At 44.1% G+C, this 14,800-nt stretch overlaps 1 protein-coding gene across 3 annotated transcripts in view; it reads left to right on the top strand.

The window, feature by feature from the left end:
- Positions 1-2,710, top strand: part of bmp16 (bone morphogenetic protein 16) — a 22,147-nt gene extending 19,437 nt beyond the window's left edge. Inside the window, exon 4 of one of the 3 annotated variants that reach the window (XM_083773792.1) lies at positions 22-2,710. In XM_083773792.1, the coding sequence (XP_083629918.1) occupies positions 22-190 (169 nt within the window). In that variant the 3' untranslated portion in view covers positions 191-2,710. The other 2 variants (XM_083773793.1, XM_083773794.1) reach the window with 2 other exon arrangements.
- Positions 2,711-14,800: the final 12,090 nt, after the last annotated feature.

Genomic DNA, 14,800 nt, shown 5'->3' with positions numbered 1-14,800 from the left:
TATATATAGAGAGAGAGAGAGAGAGAGAGAGAGAGAGAGAGAGAGAGAGAGAGAGTGGACTAGTAGCCTAAAGGGAACAGCATATCGTTGCATGGACAACTGTAAAGTATATATTGATAAAAGGCTAGAACATAGGGAGGAGGAAGCTGGTGGTGACCTCAGGCACCTACAAGGGAACACTTGGTTATAAACATGATGAAACCACAGGGACGGAGAGGGTGAAGGAAACTGTCAATTGGAAACTGTGAGAAACACAGAGACACAAGATACATGACATGAAGAGAACGGGGAGATAAAATAAACTCATTAAGTAAAATCTGGAGTGTTAATTCAACGCCCAAAGGTGTACAAATTGAGCTTGATGATGGGCTCATGCACCATGAGGCTATATAGGGAAAGACGGTCTGTGAACCCCCAGGAATTTATTTAGCGGTTGGACCCACTGCACTGACGACGTGGGGGTCTGAGACCATCAAACCACAGCTTGCTTTTCCAGTGTTGACTGTCTATAAGGACCTCTCTAACAGCCTGACTATAAGGACCTCTCTAATAGCCTGACTATAAGGACCTCTCTAACAGCAACAGCCTGTGTATGTGTGTGTGGCTTTGTTACCCATTTCATCCTCTCAAATGATTCTGACAGACACGTGCAGTCATTAAACAGACAGACAGACACCTGCGCATGACTGCTGAAGAGAGAACTGGCATGGATTGGTCTGGATTGGTCTAAAAGACGATAGTCAGCGTGCACCGATAATGCAATGGACAGCATTTAAACGTTTACTCATTGACTTATACGCTCAGGGCCTTTCTCAGCTCCACCCCTCTCCCATTGTTTATATTGTGTTTAAGACCCAAGATGGCCGCAGCACCAGGAGGAGGTGAGCGGGCGGGGTCGACATTTGCCCTTACTGGGCTGCATTCAAGACACTTGCCTTGTGTCTGAACACATGCTTTGATGGATGTGTTCTGCCCCCCCCTCCCCCCCATCAAACAAAATGTTTGGTCAAACCATATGGGCTTCCATTGGAAAGCGGCCATTAAACACAGACACAAGACAGACACAAGACAGGTGTCTTGAATGCTCACCTCCGCCCCACCCCCTCCTGGTGCTTGGATCCTAAACACAATATAAACAATGGGAGAGGGGTGGGGCCGAGAAAGACCCTTAATTATTGTGCTGATGCTGACTGACACGGTAGCGGAGGTTTATGAGTGTTGTTATATTTCATGTTTCAACCTGTAGGGACAAGGGGTGAATTATCCAGTCAAAAAGCAACAGAGATTGACAACTGTACTGAAATATGCACCCGCATCACAGTGTATTTAAAACCACAATGATAATACAGAGGAACTATTATGCTATTATTTGAATGTACTGTTATCATGATTATTTAAAGAGTCATTTTTTTTTCTCTCCCCTGTACATTTCTTTTACTGAGATGAAGAAAGTCCAAGTGATAGTTGTGTTATCATTAAACATAATTCCATAAATCTAACTTAAATGACACGTTGTGTATTTAAATAGCAACCAAACGGTGTATTTAATCTTGAGAATATTTAAGATATGCGCACTCTTCAAAATGGTCAACCTGTAAACCTGATGCCTGTAATAGTCCATACCATATACTACTGTATGTCCACAGTGGCCATTTAGCGCTTATACCTCACACTAAACGCCTGTGGTCTCCGAGGCTATACACTAAGGCTGGGAAACCCATACTTACATTACCATAGATACTGTACTGTACATATAACTGGATTTCCCAGCCTGTGGGTGATGTAAGAGCAAAATTGCCACTGTGTAAATATGGTCAATTGCTTTGGTACAGTAGATTATGGTGGCGCTACATCTGTACTTACTGTATATGGTCTCTGTGTGTGTGTGTGTGTGTGTGTGTGTGTGTGTGTGTGTGTGTGTGTGTGTGTGTGTGTGTGTGTGTGTGTGTGTGTGCGTGTGCGTGTGCGTGTGCGTGTGTGTGTGTGTGTGTGTGCGTGTGTGTGTGTGTGTGTGTGTGTGTGTGTTGAATTAACAGCCATTGTTACTTCAAAATGTCTATCCTGTCATTCACATATTTTGATGTACAATACATGATAACAGAGTTAAGTGGTGTTGCCTTTATAAGCTCAACTAATACGTCAACATTGAAGCTCAATGTATTGTAGTCTACTGAACCATATGTAGCAGCAGGTGTCTTTGCTAGTTGTAGCCTAGTCTCGCGTTGCCAGACTGTTGCCTCTCGCAATTTCCAAATGCTTCCGTCACACAATCTGGAGCAACGGAAGAGCTGCCATGAGTAAAATATAAATGCTTCCATCATACAGTCTGGAGCAACGGAAGAGCTGCCATGAGTAAAATATAAATGCTTCCATCATACAGTCTGGAGCAACGAAAGAGCTGTCATGAGTCAAATATAAATGCTTCCGTCGTACAGTCTGGAGCAACGGAAGAGCTGTCATGAGTAAAATATAAATGCTTCCATCGTACAGTCTGGAGCAACGAAAGAGCTGTCATGAGTAAAATATAAATGCTTCCGTCATACAGTCTGGAACAACGGAAGAGCTGCCATGAGTAAAATATAAAGCGGAAGTGGAGCCTCCTCCCAACTTCCGTTTCATCTTTACGGTCGCGCAAATTTATCCTAATATAAATATAAAACAGCTAAGCATATATAAGCTTGTTGTTTAGCAGAAAAGGAAATTCAAAAAATATATATATATATTTGTGAACGGAAATAGCAGCTTCCTTACTCTGTAGTTCCAGAATCTATATAACATTCTGGAGGTGTAGTTCCAGACTCTATATAACATTCTGGAGGTGTAGTTCCAGACTATATAACATTCTGGAGCTGTAGTTCCAGACTCTATATAACATTCTGGAGGTGTAGTTCCAGACTCTATATAACATTCTGGAGGTGTAGTTCCAGACTCTATATAACATTCTGGAGCTGTAGTTCCAGACTCTATATAACATTCTGGAGCTGTAGTTCCAGACTCTATATAACATTCTGGAGCTGTAGTTCCAGACTCTATGTAACATTCTGGAGGTGTAGTTCCAGACTATATATAACATTCTGGAGCTGTAGTTCCAGACTCAATATAACATTCTGGAGCTTTAGTTCCAGACTCTATATAACATTCTGGAGCTGTAGTTCCAGACTCTATGTAACATTCTGGAGGTGTAGTTCCAGACTCTATATAACATTCAGGAGGTGTAGTTCCAGACTCTATATAACATTCGGGAGGTGTAGTTCCAGACTCTATATGTAACATTCTGGAGGTGTAGTTCCAGACTCTATATAACATTCAGGAGCTGTAGTTCCAGACTCTATGTAACATTCTGGAGCTGTAGTTCCAGACTCTATATAACATTCAGGAGCTGTAGTTCCAGACTCTATGTAACATTCTGGAGCTGTAGTTCCAGACTCTATATAACATTCTGGAGCTGTAGTTCCAGACTCTATGTAACATTCGGAGATTGGGGAATAGTTGTCTGGCAACGCGAGACTAGTTGTATAGCATATCTGCATGTCTTTAAAGACTAATGCTAAAAAACGTGACTATAGAGTGCCTTTCAGAACAGGGGCTTTGCAAGTGTTCTCTCTCTTCCGAGCTAAATATTCAGAGTAATTGTTTTTCAGTGTTGCTTTGTCCCTCTAAACCAGGGGTTCTCAACCTGTGGGTCGCGACCCCTCGGGGGGAGAGGGGGGGAATGGCTGGAAAATGGGAATTAAGAGTTTACATAGTACACATAGTACATGCATACACCTTCCCTAATGATTATTTCTGGGTTTTAGTATTTATTTATGGTGTATTGTCTCTATTATTAAGGTTATTGTAGCAGTCAATTTATATTGGGGGTCGGGAGGGGGCGGGGCGGGGGTCCCGAGACATTGCCAAAGCATGTCCGGGGGTCCCCGGCCCAAAACGTTGAGAACCCCTGCTCTAAACGGTATCATTTAAACCGCCTGTAAAATGTCTTGAGAAGTCATTATAATGTAATAAAGGGAGCAACCAGGACGGCTGTCATGTGACTATTCTTTTACATTAATATTCAACATTCACACTTTTTCCTGGCCTAATTATAACTAAAAATACATGGCATGGAGGCACCTATCCTCTGATGTATCCTGAGGTCAACGGGGTTCCGGGTCTTCCAACAGCATACCCCTCACTCAGGCGACGCAGCCGGGGTTGATCAAATCCCGACTTACGTCCCAGTATAACTACCCTCGATCAGTCCATCAGGGAATGAGCAAGGCCACACAATCCGTTGCTCCGGAGTCCGGAACTACTCTGCCGGGACTGGGAGAACAAGATTCTGGCACAGTTTAGGCACAGATATATGTATCCAAAGGAGCCACAGACACGAGAGGTTGAATGGTAACACAAACATTCACTGGGAAACAACAGGGGGAAATGACGGTACAGAAAGATCCGGTCACCTGGGGCTCAGGTGCCTATATGCTGTTCCCACACTGACACGTTGCCATGACACTGTTGTCATGACAATACCCATATCATATCATAATATGATATGATATGATATGGGTCATGATGTATTGTCAAAAAGGAAAAAGGGTGGTGCCAGGAATGATATTATCATTCCTGGCGCCACCCTTTTTCCTTTTTTCTCTTTTTTTTCCTTCTTTTTAAATGCGTTTCTGTGGGTTGACTCCGGTCCGGGCCCCTCCTACGTCTCACCAGGTCCACTCTGCTCTCACCATGGTCCAGGACCTGTGCGTTGCACCAGGCACTTCATTCAGGAGTGGTGGACTATAATGGCCCTCCTAAAGGCCTCACCAAGGTTTGTTGGGCTTCCTCCTCACGGAGGACACAGGCTGGGGCGCTAACCCATACTGCTCATCCGGGTGCCGTCTACATTCCGGCTGCCACCCGTCTCTCCGGTGGTCACCAGACTATATCCTGATGATGTCACATAGTCTATTCCTATGAGTCACTATAAATAGAATATAAATTAGAAATGAAATAGGCTACTCCCTATATTTACAATTGGCTAAATGTTTGTTTGTTTGTCCAGGCTACAGATGTCAGGGAGGTTGGCTTTGACGAATGATAGTATTTAGCCGATATTTTAGCCTACTCGATGTTCAGGCCTGCGTAGTGGCCCGAACGAACCTCTAGTTAATTACAATCTCTGTCCATCAATATTCATAAAAAAATCACACCTGTGTGAAGTGATCGAGGGGCGCTAATATATTAAAGTCTAACTCATGTTGATTAGGGGATGTAATGATGATGTAAATGTAACCCAGCCAACATGGCAACCCGAAAATGGCAACCCATTGTTTACAATAGGGTCCACCATGTCCACCATTCATTATAACATTTAGAGACGTACAAATATACACTTCTATATAGCCAAAAGCATGCCGGAAATCATCACAGAGGAGGTAAAAAGGGGAATAAAACATATACAGTGAGGGGAAAGAATTCAGATTTTACGATGTACGATGCTAAGAGCGCCCCTCACTTCACACAGGTGTGATTTTTTCATATCTATGCTAGATACCACCTTGCTGGCAAGATGGCTGTGGTCTGCATATGGTCTCCATTCATCTCCAACTCTTTATTAAACAGAAAATGCATTTTCAGGTCAGACAAATTTGGAACAATATAAAAATCACACCTGTGTGAAGTGAGTGGTGCAACTCTGTGTGGGGTCCCCGGAAGTTCCAGACCCACTGGATCACGGCCAGGGTGCCGGCCCGGTTCCGGCGAGCCGCCCCGCGTCCGAAACGGTTGAGAAATGACAGAGTTACCGTGTGGGGCTCCCTCTACTGTTCTGTACTGTACTGTCACTGTACTGTACTGGCAATTAATATGTGCGTGTGTGTTTGTGTGTGTGTTAGGTTGCGCACAGGTGGTGAAAAACAACCATGCTATTTCCGTGCTCATACCCAGGCACCCAGCTACCCAGCCACACACATAGCTCCGTAAGGGAGTGGTTGCACCACTCAAAAATGAAGCTACACTCTCTCCTGATTGGCTGAAATGTTAACTTGTGACCTACGTGAAAGTCTTTGTTGAGTGCAGCAGGCCAGCCTGACGTCCGCTGTGGTAACCTAGCAAGGAAGGTATCCCACCTTTGTCATATACCTCATACTGTACATAATGTATTGTTGAGGAGAGAAGTTCACATCACCACTACTGAGTTCAATTCAATTATTGTACAAGGCTCCATGTCTCACTATACGCCTCCCACTCTGGAAGCTGTTAAACCAGCTTATCAATTCACCACACACGCAGCACGCACGCTGCACGCACACACACACAGGACTCCAGCAGCACACCTGTTTCTGATCCCAGAACCCAAACGAGAGAGAGAGAGAGAGAGAGAGAGAGAGAGAGAAGAGAGAGAAGAGAAGAGAAGAGAAGAGAAGAGAAGAGAAGAGAAGAGAAGAGAAGAGAAGAGAAGGAGGTGGAGAAGGGAAGGAGATGGCCGGTGTGTTTGGTTGCAGATCATTACTCATGTTGTGCACACAGCGGGGGTCAAACCGACTCTACGGCCTGCCTGACCCCCCGCATTCCTGTGTGTTTGAAAGGGAACCGACGGGGCCGCGTCCCGGCCAGATGGGCCCAGTGCACTGGAGAGAGGTGGCTGGACGTGAAACCTGCAGCGCCAGATCCTTCCATCCTGGGAGAGGGGATGACCCGGCTCCTGTTGGAGGCTGGACGCGTTCCAGGCCGTTCTGGAACCGTCTGGGTCCCAACATACTCCTCTCACCACCTGTCAGCGGCACACGGTGGGGGTCCTGAGAGTGTATGTGCGTGCGTGCGTGCGTGCGTGCGTTCAAACGCTCAAAAAGAATTGCATTCCATATCATGCATCGTATAATATCATAGCCAAGTTGCTCACCTATAGTCACTCCTTTAATCACCCGGCATCGACCCAGTCTTCATCCTATGATTTCTCCTTCCCTTCCATTATCTCTGATCCCTCAGCGCACTCTCAACGTTTTGTGACCAAGTCAAGTCAAAATCCTGCCCCACAAAAAAGGCACACTTGTATTCGTAGCGAAAGTAGAGGTTCCAGAAGCAATTTTAGATTATTTTATGTAAGAAAATGCTAACAACAAATATTACAATTTTGCCTAATGTCATGCCCACAATAGGGACAGATTGAAAGTTAATATATATCTAGACGTGACCTTTAGTTTACCGGAGACTTTTCTCATCTTTAACTTTCACCCTCGGGATGGATTTAATGTTCATCGCATCAGCACCTCTTTCACAATTGAAATACATTCTTCATCACCCTGACACCCTTCCTCTCCCGTGCAGGTCATGAGACGGACCAGGAATGCCTCTGAGGCTGCGAGGCAGGCAGCATCCATGACCCCCGCTGGCCCTCGAGAACATCTTCCCTTCGCCCACCATAAATCTCAATGGAGCCTAGTACAAAACACAGACACCACGCTGCGCCTCAGACCAGGTGCCTGGATTTATCTGTGATGGACCCCAGATACAGTAGACCGGCGCGGGAGAATTAACAGCCTGGTATTACAGACTCTCTCACAGAATGAATGGGTTTTTTTTTTTTAAGATTTCTTTATTGACAACTTGAAGTTTAAGAGATTGTGTCACGTTAACATGCTGAAGCGATATATATTCAGGTTCAGGGGGAAATGGCCAGCTTCAGTCCCAGCCGATGCATGGTGCTGAATCTGGTAAAGCCTGAGTTCAGTGTGTGGCTGAGAGCCCATGGTAACTTTCCACTGGGGGTTTCCTTGATTAGTTATTGCACTCACCTGGCTGCTCAGAATCAGAAGGAAATGTTTGAGGCAAGCAGCAGCAACAGAGAGGTGTTGCTTTTATGTAAATGTGTGTTTATTCATGTTATGTTTGTGTGTGTTTTAAAGGCCCATTCTGTATGTTATTGTTTTATGACCTGGTTTGTAATGTTTGTATGTTGTAATTTTATCTTGTTTATTTGTCCTATAGTTCTTACGGTGTCTGTCCAGAAAAGAGGTGTTTCACACAAAGGAAAGGATGTTCAAAACAAGGTCTAAGGCTGAGCATAATTAAAACCTTCTGGAAACATCAGTACGCTTCACCATTCTCTGGCTTGGGTTCGCTTCAAAGAAGATACGTTGTTAACTGTCTGTGGCAATGACACATGGGAAGCTGTCAAGCACAGAGGTGTTGAAGTCACTTGCGTCTCAATTGGCCCCCTCCCTGTTAGTTTTTGTTATTCTTTACTTTGGTTACAGCGTTTGATTTTGGTTAGTTTAGTTTTAGTTTTGTTTGGTAGTTTATGAGGAGTCTGGGCACTCCGACACATAGTGCGTCGCTGAGACAGGCTCCCCAACGTATTAGTTGTGACCAGCACATCCTTTTGTTTGTTTGTTAGTATATTTAGTTATGTCTTTAGTTTACATGTATTATTGATTTCGGATTTCGGAGTTATTATGGTATGGTCCTGGTGTTCGAGCCAAGTCTTACCGTCCGTACGTAACACCCACAAATTATCATGAAGAGAAAGCAGAACATTTAGAAGGGTGAATTCTTGTAGGCGCAAAAAGGCTCAAAGATACTCAATTAAAAGAATGAATGCCAGCACTCATTGAATGTCCTTTTTCACATGTTTATTTACCTCTGAGTCTGACGGGCCAACATACGCGTTTTGGCCAGATAGCGTTCGTTGTCAACAAAATTATCATCACAACAACAATTCATGTGCCAAAACAATTCCCTCACAGTTGGCCAGGGGCCTGTTTCACGAAACTTGGATTAACTAATCCAGGATTTAGGCCAAAACCAGGCTTTTTCAATCCTGGTCTTTACAGCCTGGTTTATTCCGTTCCACTAAAGCCAAGCGAGGCTCAGAATTGGCGGATTTGGCGAGCCGGGATCAGCAAGCCAGGCTTAATAGACAGTCTGGCTTTTTGTCTCTAGACCCATTATGTGGATCACAGATTTACTGATCCTTCTTCATGGGGTATTAAGGCAGTTTGCATACTTAATAGTTGCATTACAGCCCCCTTCTGTATATCTCATTATCTTTACTAATCTATTCAAGACTTACTGATACAAGGACTTAAGCTTCTAAAATAAATACTGCTGCTGTAATTAAAGAGAGAACATACTCTCAATAGTGGATAGACTGAATGATTAACTACCCCAAAAATAAAGTTTACATTTTACCACTACTATTAACTTAAAACAGAATTCTTAATATTGTAAGCATAATGATATTGTCGCATTGTGATATTTGGCCATAACTGAGCTACCTTTGGGGAAGGGGGTTGTTGTCCAGACAGGGGCCAGACTGGTGAGGGTCATGGGTTCATGTAGCATGCCAAAGTTTGTGCTATTGCTATTGAGAATGCATTGGGCGTTTAAGTTAAATAACTCAGAAACTACAAAACATTTCAAAGTAAAAAGTTCCAGCATGTGTCTCCACAGTAAGCTGAATTTGACAAAGTGTGAATGGAGTTTCTAGGTGAAAGTGATTTTTTGAAGTGCCACTATCTGCCTATAAATGTCTCAAATTTGAAAGCACTATATTTCTAAAACTATGAAACATTTCAAAGATTCCTTTTCAGGCACACATGTCCACCGTAGGATGAACCTAAATAGGTTTGAATGGGGTTTCTATAGGTGTAAGTATGTAGGACTAGTAGTGGGTGAAACGTTACAATGGTAATATGTTGTAAAACAATGAGTAATGGTAATATTTAGTGGTTTTCACTTTTACAAAAAAAATAAGAATAATATAATATAATAATTATTCTTAACCGTGCACTTGCATGACAGCAAACCTATTCATGGGGAACATTCACCAAAAGCAGCTGAACTACAAGCTCACAAGCTGTCATGATGCAGCTTATGCAGCTTGTGCAGCCTATATATTTTGGTTATTTGATTTTATATAGTGCTTAAATTAGTCCTTTAATGCAGACCGATACAAATAAGGCAAGATAAACCCATAATAATTGAATAAATCTGGAAAACATCATTGGTTTGACTGCTTAATGAACAGTAAAGACATCAGGATTAGGTTAAACCTGGCTGTTAGCCTGGTCCGGAGCAGGCTAATAGTCCAAAGCATTAGTTTCCATGGTAACTAATGTAGCATCACTTTCATGAAACCGAATCAAGCCTCAACATATCCAGGTTAACTGGTTAAATTAATCTGGCAAGATTAACCAGCTTTCATGAAACCGGTTAATCGCTGATCCAGGATATATTAAGCCAGGATATGTATTAAATCCCGGCTTAATCTCTAATCCAAGTTTCGTGAAACAGGCCCCAGGAATATGCATCATAACATCATTTTAAAATAGCAGGTACTATAGGCTACATCAAATCCTACTATAAATGTGCCTCTTTGTGTGTGTGTCTGCGTGTGTGCGTGTGTGTGTACGGTTGTAATGCACGTAACTTGAGAACCGTTTGCCCCACCGACTTCATATTCGACACACACGTTCCACACCCCCGCAGGGAGTGCTGTGCCCGGACTCGAGTCGGTCGGACCTACGGTTCTCCAGGACCACCACAAAAGGCTTTGGTCAGGCTCTGACAGTGGGCCTATAATCGGCCAAAATCCCCTCACCTGTGCAATTTCCAGCCTCTGCCTCAGCCAATTGATTGCCATGGCAACCTGTTACGGCCGCAGGCCTATAGGTATGTCTTTGCGTGCGTGGTGCGCACAGTGCGCGCCACCTTTGCCTAACCCCTCCCTGTAGATCCGTCAGCGCAGCCATTGGTGGGGAGCATTACCGTCTCTCAACTGTTGGTCGCCCGCTCCGCACCTCGCTCCTCCAACCGGCTTCTGCACCTACGCCCACCTGACGGCATAAAGCCGTCCTGCAGCCTTCAATCACGGCCGCTGTCCAAACAGTCACTCCAGAGTGGAGCAGACTAGAGGCAGCGCGCCCTCCGTGCAGTGAGAGAATGTACGGAGTAATATTATGGAAACCTCACTACCGCAAGAGTTGCTATATGTGTGTGAACCGTTTATTGTGTAGTATTCCTACGCTCTGAGCACCGGGCCACGGAAGCCTGCTTTTTGTACACTTTGTTAGATTAGAGTAGAGTAGGCAATAGTAGGGCACTGTTGTCTCTTTATTTCGTTTGTTAGGTTAGTGTCTAAAACTCAAGAGGTTAGTTTTAGTATGCTTTTGATTATTTCCCTTAGTTGCTCCGTGTGTCATTTATATGTCTGTAAGTAGACTAGAGTAATTCATATTGAATACTTATGTATATATTGTTTTCCACCATTTGTATGCCACAGAGAATAACTAGAAAAAGTGCCCTTCCGGGCACAGGTCTCCACCAGGTTATCCACAGATCCGTGCAGTTAGAGGTAAAAACACTTTTCGGCCAGTTATAGCGCCACCTTGAGGCTGAGTTGAAATTGTTCATGTGGCATTTCGTCCTCGGCCTAGTGGGAATGTGGGTGCACAATTTCACGGAAATCACGCGATGTGTTCATGATTTGCAGCATTTTGTTTGAAACTGAGCACTCCTGTGAACTTTGGAAGCCAATCTTAACCAATCAGGATGGAGTCTGATAAATCTGAAAGACCCGTTTCGTTGAATGGCTCTAGAGAGACTGTGTACCAATTTGCGTGATGTTTGGACAAAATCTGTAGGTGTACTGTGCAAAAACTTGTTTTGCACAAAGCGGCCTCCTGGTGGCGCTATAACAGGCCGTTCTGGAAAGTTTGGGGCAGAGGTTCATGGTTGGCATCCAGGGAGTGTGTGTGCAAAATATGGCATCGACCGGGTTAACGGTGGCCGAGATTAGCTGTTCACGGACACACGGACACACGGACGGACACACGGACGGACACACGGACGGACGGAGTGCAAAACATACTCTCCCCACATGCCTTCGGCCTGGTGGAGACAATAAAGAACTTTGGCATCTCACCAACTTGCCTTCTTTAACCGCCCTAGACTCGGTGAGTCGTAACACAACCCCACACCTGACAATTGATTAGCCTACTTAACCAGTCCACTTTTCACAGTCAGTCAGTTTTCCCCTCTTCAGACACAGGCAGACACAGAGATCTCCATGTGGGACACAGACAGACAGACAGACAGACACAGAGATCTCCATGTGGGACACAGACAGACAGATACAGAGATCTCCATGTGGGACACAGACAGACAGATACAGAGATCTCCATGTGGGACACAGACAGACAGATACAGAGATCTCCATGTGGGACACAGACAGACAGACACAGAGATCTCCATGTGGGACACAGACAGACAGATACAGAGATCTCCATGTGGGACACAGACAGACAGACAGACACAGAGATCTCCATGTGGGACACAGACAGACAGATACAGAGATCTCCATGTGGGACACAGACAGACAGATACAGAGATCTCCATGTGGGACACAGACAGACAGACACAGAGATCTCCATGTGGGACACAGACAGACAGATACAGAGATCTCCATGTGGGACACAGACAGACAGATACAGAGATCTCCATGTGGGACACAGACAGACAGATACAGAGATCTCCATGTGGGACACAGACAGACAGTTAAAACGGGTGCTATGACAAGTTGACAACGGGTATTATTAGGTTCCCAAGTTGAATCGTTCTCTTCAGTCTTTAGCAGTCCACAAAAGAGTCCCAAATTATGGCATATGTAGGCCTTTATAAAAAAAATCACATTGTGAAGTGAGGGGCGCTAATATAGTCTAACTCATGTTGATATGGTGATGTAATGGTGATGTAAAACAAACGGTGCAAACACAAACATTAAACGCCATTAACAATAAAGACATATATTAATAATACACAAATATATGACATATAATGAGGCCCATTATGAATTTATGATGTACATTGTCAATGGCGTTTACAAAACAAACATTGAACTAAAGACAAACATTAAACCTGTGTATAGGTGGGGCTCAAACACACAAAACTCTATATACTTTGTTGTCCCCTATAGGGCTACCTGGTCCACTTCTTCTCACAACCCAAAACCTTTTGTAACTCTAGGGTTCATGTGGTTAAATCAGACCTTCTTTTGATTCAAGTTAATTTAGTCAAACTGGCAAACATTGTTTTTTCATTTACTAAAACCGATTTGTAATCTACCTATAGTGAGTGATTCGCACCGGGCTTGGATCGAACCCCAGTCTCCCACCGTGCCGTATTGAGCTGAGGCCGAATGGCGCTGTTGGATCCAAAGTTCTGTACATTTATAACAAGGCGAGCTCCTCTCCATCCTCCATCTCCATCCTCCATCCGTCCTCCTCAACAGACATTTGGAACGGATGAAATAATACAGCTTTCAAATAAATCACACCCGTGTGAAGTGAGGGGCGCTCTTATCATCATACATCATCTCATTCCGGCCAATCACAATTTGCGTCCTCACTTTTGTTTTCAATGTTTGTGTTTATGTGATTGTTTGTGTTTACGCAAACACTCAAAAATGGCCATTCATTTTCAATGGCCTTTAAAGGACCACTTCACCACTTTTCAACCGATCTTCATATAATAGGTCCTCACTAATAATCATGATAAAATGGCACGATTTTTTTCTACTCAGTCTGTGTCTCATAGGAGGGCTGTGGGCAGTTTAGAAACAGTCTTCCAGTGACATCATCATTAGGCAGATTATTTTTTAAACAAGATTCTTTTACAAAAATGTTTAGATTTTCATTATCGTGAGAACGATGGCTTCCATTTTCGCATTGCAACTTTTCAGGACTAGAAAGCCTGCAGTTTTTATTAGCTTGTATTCCCCATCGATAATGTCACTGGAAGACGGTTTCTGAACTGCCCCACAGCCCTCCTATGAGATGCAGACCGAGTAGAAAAGAATTGCGCCATTTTTTCATGATTATTAGTGGGGACCTATTATATGAAGATGGGTTGAAAAGTGGTGAAGTGGTCCTTTAATGTTTGTGTTAGGATAATGTTTGTGTTTACACACACCCTCAAAGCTGGACATAGGAGGGGCTAGCGGCCCTCAATAAAGAAAATGAAAACGTAAAGAGTTGGAGGGGCACTAAAGCTACAGGAATCTCTGTATGTACAGTATGTACAGTAGTGTAGTATGTCTGTGTCTTAGAGTATATGTTAATAGAGAAGGCACCCGATTTCTCCTCCCATCCACTTGCATTCAGTTGCTCAAAAGCGCATATGAGGCGATTTCACTCCTCCTTCCGGGTAGGAACAGAGTGCATTCTGGGATTGATTGGGCCAAATCGATTGAACGCGCTGTGCCGTTGACTATCATTGCACGCGTTCACGTATGAAACAGCGTTCACGTGTTCATCATGAACATGCGCAATGATAGTCAACGGACCAGAATTGGCCCAGCGCTGCAATACCAGATTCGGCCACTATGTCCATTTGGCCTCAGGGTTTCCTCCGGGTGGCGTCTCTATTAATATATACTCCTACTGTCCTCTGCATTGCGCAACAAGTCATTCATCCTGATCGCAGGGAAGTGCCGTGTTGAGTGTGAACTGTGAAGTGGATCAGAACAGTGGTATTCCAGAACGGTGCCGTGTTGAGTGTGAACTGTGAAGTGGATCAGAACAGCGGTATTCCAAACAGTGCCGTGTTGAGTGTGAACTGTGAAGTGGATCAGAACAGCGGTATTCCAGAACGGAGCCGTGTGGAGTGTGAACTGTGAAGTGGATCAGAACAGTGGTATTCCAGAACGGAGCCGTGTTGAGTGTGAACTGTGAAGTGGATCAGAACAGCGGTATTCCAGAACGGAGCCGTGTTGAGTGTGAACTGTGAAGTGGATCAGAACAGTGGTATTCCAGAACGGAGCCGT

Source organism: Protomyctophum parallelum (assembly GCF_964188405.1).
Source record: "Protomyctophum parallelum genome assembly, chromosome: 9".
NCBI lineage: Eukaryota > Metazoa > Chordata > Actinopteri > Myctophiformes > Myctophidae > Protomyctophum > Protomyctophum parallelum.
Note: the sequence above shows the minus strand (reverse complement) of the source record. Positions and strands in the feature narration are given on the sequence as shown.